The sequence below is a fragment of the Corvus moneduloides genome, chromosome 5 (genome assembly GCF_009650955.1).
Source record: "Corvus moneduloides isolate bCorMon1 chromosome 5, bCorMon1.pri, whole genome shotgun sequence".
Classification (NCBI taxonomy): domain Eukaryota; kingdom Metazoa; phylum Chordata; class Aves; order Passeriformes; family Corvidae; genus Corvus; species Corvus moneduloides.
In genome coordinates this window covers 58,919,001-58,926,332 of record NC_045480.1, presented here as the reverse complement: position 1 = coordinate 58,926,332, position 7,332 = coordinate 58,919,001, and the positions used below count along the sequence as shown (strand labels likewise).

The 7,332-nt window shown below is 42.1% G+C and overlaps 1 protein-coding gene across 2 annotated transcripts; it reads right to left on the bottom strand.

Annotated features, from left to right (window-relative positions):
• Positions 1-406: 406 nt before the first annotated feature.
• On the bottom strand, positions 407-6,406 carry LSM6 (LSM6 homolog, U6 small nuclear RNA and mRNA degradation associated). Of its 2 annotated transcripts, none has more exons than XM_032108485.1 (4): positions 6,337-6,406; positions 5,297-5,406; positions 2,088-2,201; positions 407-591 (listed from the first exon to the last, which is right to left on the bottom strand). In XM_032108485.1, the coding sequence occupies exons 2-4, from the start codon at positions 5,388-5,390 to the stop codon at positions 557-559; spliced, it is 243 nt and encodes an 80-aa protein (XP_031964376.1). In that variant the 5' UTR covers positions 5,391-5,406; positions 6,337-6,406; the 3' UTR covers positions 407-556. The 2 variants fall into 2 exon arrangements, with proteins under 2 accessions (XP_031964376.1, XP_031964377.1); XM_032108486.1 differs by lacking the exon at positions 6,337-6,406 and adding an exon at positions 5,939-6,059.
• Between the last annotated feature and the right edge of the window lie 926 nt (positions 6,407-7,332).

The window sequence follows — 7,332 nt, the reverse complement described above, 5'->3', positions numbered from 1 at the left end:
CTTCCATTTGATTCAATTCTTTCCCCACCCCTAACTGTTGAAGTGTCAGTGTTACATCTCTTGATTCAATCCACAATTCACGATTTTTTGGACAGCTGAACTTTTTACCCGACGACTCTTACTAGACTGGCATTTAAAGCTGACCCTGTGTTTTCCAAAGGGGACAGGTCATTGTCACCAAACCATTAGCATTTCCCTTCCCAACGTCAGTTAACCTATTGTTTTGCCATAATAAAGGGCTCTGATTTGCAATTACTCCATGCCTGCTTACCTTCCAATCTGTATTTTTGTAACAGCATAATTAAATGAGCTGTTGCTTCAAATTAGTCTTGCAGTACTATTACATGCTGCTCTTTTATTTTTTTTTCTGTACCATGGAACAAAGCAGTGCTTTGAAACAAAAACATTCAGGCAGTTTACACCCGTTCACATTTATTTAAAAAAAATATTTAAACACTTGTGTATTTCACCTGCGGATTATGAACTACAAATCAAATAGGGCTCATCACTTCAAAGAGGTTCACAAGTACAAAAAAACAGCCTCCTTCTGGCATCTTCACATCCTCCTCTTCTGGGTGCTTATGTACAACACTGTGGAAAAGAGAAAGTGGCACACAGAAGAGGGCACTGGTAAATAACACACAGAAGCCTTTTTATTTCAAACATCTTATTTCCATGGCTTGTAAACCGACGCTGTAATAAATCCCATTCAGCACAAACAAAGCCAGGCAACTTTTAACTCCAGGTTTCAAAAAATGCCATTAGATCTAAACATTATGTATTACTTTGGTTCAGTATTTATTTTATTCATAGCCCAACTATGTTCCAGCAGATGTAGGCTGAACAGAGAACAAAGGTAGTGCCCTGCAGTATTACTGAGGGGAGCATGAGAGAGTTCCTCAGCAGCAGAATTACAGGTGTCAGACACTAATGCTGTGATCTTTCAATAAGAGCTGGAAATCGCAAGCACTTAAGGCAAAACTAATGATTAGTTATGAAGGAACACACATCCTCCTCCTGCTTGGTTGATGATATCCCCAGAACAGATCCATTCACAACATGATACTGTGCTACTAAACCTGGGATGTCTTCAGTTCTCTGTCCAGCCGGTTCTTGAGCCTTCTGCCTCTCATCCCTTTAACTTTCATAACAGATTATTTCCTTAATTGATCCTCCAGCTGTAATGTCACTCCAGTCCTTAGCATAACAAATCCAAATGCCTTGCAAAAAGCAAAGGTGGGCCTTGTTTCAAGGATTATTTCTCCACCTAAAATGCTTTTACACTGGTACCACATCCTCTTTGACTCTTTTTCTAACATGGGATTTGGTCCTTGTGTCTTTTTATTCCATCCCTCCATTTTCTTCCCAAGCAACTCAGTCAAACTCTGCTTCATTTACCTCCTCTTCAAGTCTCTTCACATCCGACTTGTGAACCTTTTCTATTTTTAGATACTCTTCTCCCTGGCATGTCCTGCTATTACAGCCTGATACCAGGGAGTCATTTCAGGAGCCTGGGATTGTCCTTGAAGTGCACTAAAATCCACCTACTGCACTCAGCTATTCAAAGGCTTGATATTAAAGCATGAGTGATTTTCTTAACTGGTGGTAAAATCTTTACTCAAGAGATGAAAATAGCCTCCAGAACTAAGGATCAGCATTCATTCAGTTCTGGAAAACTGCTTCACCAGAAAATATTAGTGTCACTGTAATAGCTGCACTGTAGCATAAATTTATGCAGTAGCTTGCCTAGAAAACACAAACTCTTATGGTGCAGAGGCCATCTAAGCAAGCAGTAAGTGCAAAAGAGTAAGCCTGTCAAACAGTAGAAAATAAGCTCCAAGGAAGGCTAGAAAAGAGCATGATTCTCTAAATGAACTTCAAGTTCAGAAGCAAAATGGACCACAGGAATGCAGAAAAGCACAGACCCTGGAAAGTGAAACTGTAAAAAGCAAATACTGTTAAGATTTCCAAGACGGGATATTAGTTTTAGGCTTACAGGCAGCTGATTTGCACCTCAACCACCCGTCAGATTCAGAATATCAAAACACAATTTGCTAATGTGCAGCAACAGAAGGAGTAGGAATTACCATTATTTCCTCGGATAAATGCATCCCCGTACTTGTTCTTTAATTGTCCATTTACATATTCTTCAGTCTGCTCCAGAGCTATGTTCATATATCCATCCAGGCAAGCCAGGACACCTGAAAACAGTGGCAGTTTAAAAGAGAATCAGCTTGAACTTACTTTAAAATAAACAAAAATGCATTGTGTTTGAACAGTACAGGAAAAAAACCCACCCTATATCTTTTAACAAACTAAAAATCCAAGCTTGGAGAGGTATCTTTAAAGAATTCAGCTGGGAGAGAGGAATCCCAGGCACTCTGGTAGCAATGTTATCAGTTGGTGTAAGAGTCGTGGGAGTAAAAAAAGAAGTTATTAAGGTATTACTTCAAAAGATGGACAATTTCCACTTTGAATGTTTAAGTTGTCTCTTCTCACTTGTGTTTTAAGCACCCACCAAAAAGAACCTGTGATATTAAGTGTAACTGGATAACCTAAGGACAAAGCTATGTAAACTGAGTTATCAGCAAAACTTGTAAAGGATATAGCTGAAAAACAACCCTTTCAATACAGGACACCATACACGTATTTGTCTTCATGCTTACAGATCTAGAAGAACACTGGCTGCAAGTCTCTGTTTTGATGTCAACAAAATTCTACGTATTTTTCAACAAAGGGCACTGAAATCTTCCCACAAAAATAAAATTACACCGTTTAGATAATGCAATAAAGAAAAAAAAATGTCATTTGTAATATTAGATTATTTTTTGGATCAGGAAAACATGCATTTTAGTAGCACACAATTAATACAGCTTTTTGCAAGTTGTTTTATCTTCCTCTTGCCTGTGGGTTTTCCTGACTTCATCCTTGCAGAGACAATACTACTTAAATAATTTTCCCTCTGTTTGAAAAACACCTAGCTATTTATCTAGCAGTCAAACTTGAAATAATAGTATTTTGGCTGTACTTAGGAAGAGGGAGAAAACTCAGGACACATTCTCATTTTTCGGAAGTGTTACTGTAGGATCTTCCAGTTAATAATCAGGAATTCAACTTCTTCTGCCAATGTGTCATGGTTTAAAGATTATTATTTTCCTTTCTGTTTTTCTCTCTATTGTTTCCACAGACAGAGGAAAAACTGCTCACAAAGTGTCACTAAATGCACCAAAAAACCCAAACCAAAGTCAGGATTCTTTTCCACTCTAGTAATCCTGAGGGATCCACACAACAGAAAACAAAAATCTGTTTGTCCAAAATTAGAACTGGACCATGCGGATTTACCCAAGCTACCACTCAGTGGGCCATAAATGCAGTATTTACAAACTCTTGTTCCTAGAGTGCATTCATGGTTGTTTCATTCTCTTCCTCCTTTTCTTTGTGTTTACTCTTATACCACTAATGGCATCAAATATGATCACTGCCCATCCTGGCTAGCAATTTATCTGTTTTATCTGTATGTAGAGATGTTTTAATGTACATACCCATCTTTACACACAGAAATCATACATTAATGTATCCCTGATTATTTCCTAGGGCTTCCTGCCTTGAATATTTGCAGCACTTGGCAACGACTCAAAACATTTCACAGTTACACATCAACACTTGCATGAGGCCACGGTGGTGCGTGTGGGGCCTCAGAGGGTGGAGGCAACAAAAAAATCAGCAACACAGCCTGGGGGAGAATCTGGACAGATCTGCAACAATAGTCTGAGATGCTGTTTTGTAAATGTTTGGCTTTTACAACTGGTGGTCACATTTCTGCAGAAAAAAAACTAAGTGCATATTATTCAAATGAAAACACTACACAGATTTTCTGTCACAAGATCAAAAGAGTGCACAGGGAAATAAGGAAGGGAAGGGGGGAAAAATCCATGACAAATACGGGTGTTCAAGGAACTCTTGTTCAATTAATGTGGTGTTTGACTGAAGGCACATTAAACTAGCTTTGCTGAGGGGAAAGTTGAGTATTTCATCTACAGCATTTATAAATGGATCTTACCAAGGGAAAGGTAGCAATGGTCTCAAAGGAAATAGGAAGTACAGCAAAAAAACCAAATCCGGTTTGGCCCTGCCTCGTGTGTACCCTCAGGTAAATGATGACTCGCTTTAATGGACTTTAATGAGCTCTCTTCATTCTCCTGCACTAAAGAACTGACAGAGGCAGTGAACTTTTTAAGCCACCAACCCCACCTGAAGTGCTCAGACAACGTGGTTCTCAAAGAAATGAGAGACTGGAAATTTTGTAAGCTGAGTAACACTGAAGAGAAACAGGAAGTCCCAGTGAACACTCCACCAGTGAACAGAAACAAATTAAAACTGTCATAGCATAGATTCCTTGTCACAGAACAAACAAGTCTCCTCTCACAAGTGCTAAGCTAAGCCAGTTGAAGTAAACCTCTCTGAAGCAGGGATGTGTTGCAGAACCATCATGTTTAAGTAATTAGAGAATAAAATCTCTTAATAGAGCACAATAGAAAATACATGATTAGTTTTAATTGAGTTTGGATACTACTAAAAAAATTGGATAGGTTGATACTGTTATCTTAATGGGAGCAGGACCAGGACATTTCACTGCACAGAGAAGTTTAATCTGCTACTGAAAAACATCTATAACCCTATATACAGTCCACATAGGTATACTGGTAGGGTGAAGAAATCAGGAATAAAACTGATGGGTTGTGTTAAAATGAAGTTGGCAAAAGCTACACTAAAGTTCTTCCTGTATCTCTGTGAGTTTTGATCCAACACAGGTCTAGGCAGTTGTTTAACCAAGAATGTCAATAATGCTCTTACCCCTCGTGTAAGAATTCTGTTATGACTGACAGCATGGTTTACTCTGAAGCTTTTCTAGCCGAAGATCTATACTAGGAAATGGAGAACAGAAAGGTGAAGAAAAGTCTAGTTCCAACATGAGGTGCTTAAAGGGGGCAGCTTGGCCATTTCAGGAGTTGTAATTCCAAACAATCTTCCCAGTATCAGTTTAGAAACTCCAAATCATTCAGTTTAGTCATCTGTGACCAAGGACACTAATGATTTAGATCAGTAGTTTAAATCTCTAAATCCACTGTTACCCCCCTTTTTATCACTTTCTCTTTTACTGTCACCATTCTGAGATCTCTGTTCTCACACTCCACGATTCTGGATCACACTGTTTTTCTTTTCAAAATCAATGCATCTATTCCAGTTTCCCCAATGAATTACTTTACTCATTGTGAGAGACAGATGGAGAACTTACCTCGATAATCAACTCCAGAATTTAATTTTACAACAACTGGCCTTCCAATGATTTGTTTTAGGAAGTCACTGGGGGTTTGCTTCCGTAGACTCATCCTGATCTCAGGTTAGCTGAGAAGTGAAAACATTAGGATAAGAGACATGCTTCCACATTGTTTTAAATCCTCTGTACAGACAGGCAGACCCCTGATCTGTCACGCTTTCAGCAGGAGAAAATGCTGAAGGAGATAAAAGCAAAATCTTAAGGGTTGAGATGGGGAGACAGAGCTCCTATAGTCACTGCAATAAACTTTCCCTTTGGCATTTTTATTACTTCTTAAAGTGTAACTAAGAATCCTTGTTTGCCCCACTGTGCATCTGTTAAATTTCAACAGCGCCAAAGGCCTCATCATCCCTAAAACCTTTTGCTAAAATGGTTTTAGAGGGCTAAGCCATAAGTAGGTGTTGCATGTCTTTAGGGGCGGAGGGAGCAGTCCATCCATGTCTGTGCGGGAACAGGAAGAGTAGTTTTGATCTCAGCTCACAAATACAAGAAAAGCATAAATTTAAAAGGATGCCTTCAGATGACACAGCACACTAAGTTAAGGCTTGTGATTAAACCACAGAGGAAAGATGCTGTGGTTAAAAAACGCAGCACACGCACCCAGTTTGCTGCAAGACCCCCTCTGTCAGTGTTCGCTTGACTTCTGCTCTTAACATCGTTTTGTTCTGTGACTTCAGTCTAAGGCAGAAAACACCCGTACGGTGCCAACTTCATTTCGCTGCTTCCTGGGGCAAAGCGCAATGGGCAATTCCAGCCGTGAATCCAGGGATCCTCACTGTTTCCCTACCAACACCCACTGCCACCAGCGATGCTGGCGCCCCAAGGGCTGGGTCCCTTTCCCGGACCACACACGCACTTGGAGCCGCTCCCCCCGTTTGGAACCCTCGTGTTCCAGCCCGGCCCCAGCGCCCCGGGGGAGGTCCCGGCCGGAGACCGCGGCTCCATGGCAAGCCCCCACGGAGGGCACAGGCGCGGCCTCGGGCCGGCCCCACACTCACCGCCCGCCGCCTCTCCCGGCGCTTCCCGCGCCCCTTCCCGGCGCTCCCCGCCCGCCGCGGCCCCGCCCCGCTACGGCGGCCGGGCGGGACAATCCGCGCAGGGGCCGGAGCGCGGGGCGGGGCCGGGGGCTGAGGGCGCGCTCCTCTTGCCCGTGGAGGCTCCCCCGAGGCGCTGAGGCCGAGCTGCGGGGGGATCGCGGGAGACGAGCCCCGGTCCCTCACGGACATGGGGGTGGTTTTTTGTGTCTTGCTTAGAGTTCCACACAATATAACGTCCCATCGGTTTCTTACGGAGAGAATCTTACAGGAAAAAGATGTCTTGTGGGAAAAAAACCCACAGGACCAGTTAGGTTGGGAAAGACCTCAGAGATCATCGAGTCCAACCTGCTAGTCAACACCCCCGTGTCAACCAGACCGTGGCACCGAGTGCCACATCCAGTCTTTCGTTAAATGCCTCCAGGAGGTGACTCCTCCACCTCCCTGGGCAGCCCATCCCAGTGTCTAATCACCCTTTCTGTGAAGAAGTACCTCCTAATGTCCGATACGATCCAGTACATTATTGTATTCTACTCTAATGAGATCCTGTTGATTCCCAAATAATCTTGTACTTACTGGAGACACAGTGAGCACCTCGCAGGTGTCCTGTCCAGGAGCAGACACGAAAGTGCTGAAGGTGCCGCTCAGTTCATTTCGCAGAGGAATTGGTGAACATAGAAACCTAAGAGATTTTTTCTTTTTAAAGTCACCTGGGAATAACTTGCCACAAGGAGAAGCCGAATTCACCTTCTACTCTTCTACTTCTCCCTGTCATCTCACTTGTTTTTCCTGCTTTCTCCCAGCTATCTCCTGATGTCTGGAAAATACTTTTTTTTTTTTTTTTTTTTAGGATTTAGTACTGTGACAGGAGTTAATCATCTGTGAAAGCTTCTGGACTGTTTTGTTTTGTTGGGTTTTTTTATTCGTCCATTATTGATTTAGTATCTTTCCAAACTTCTC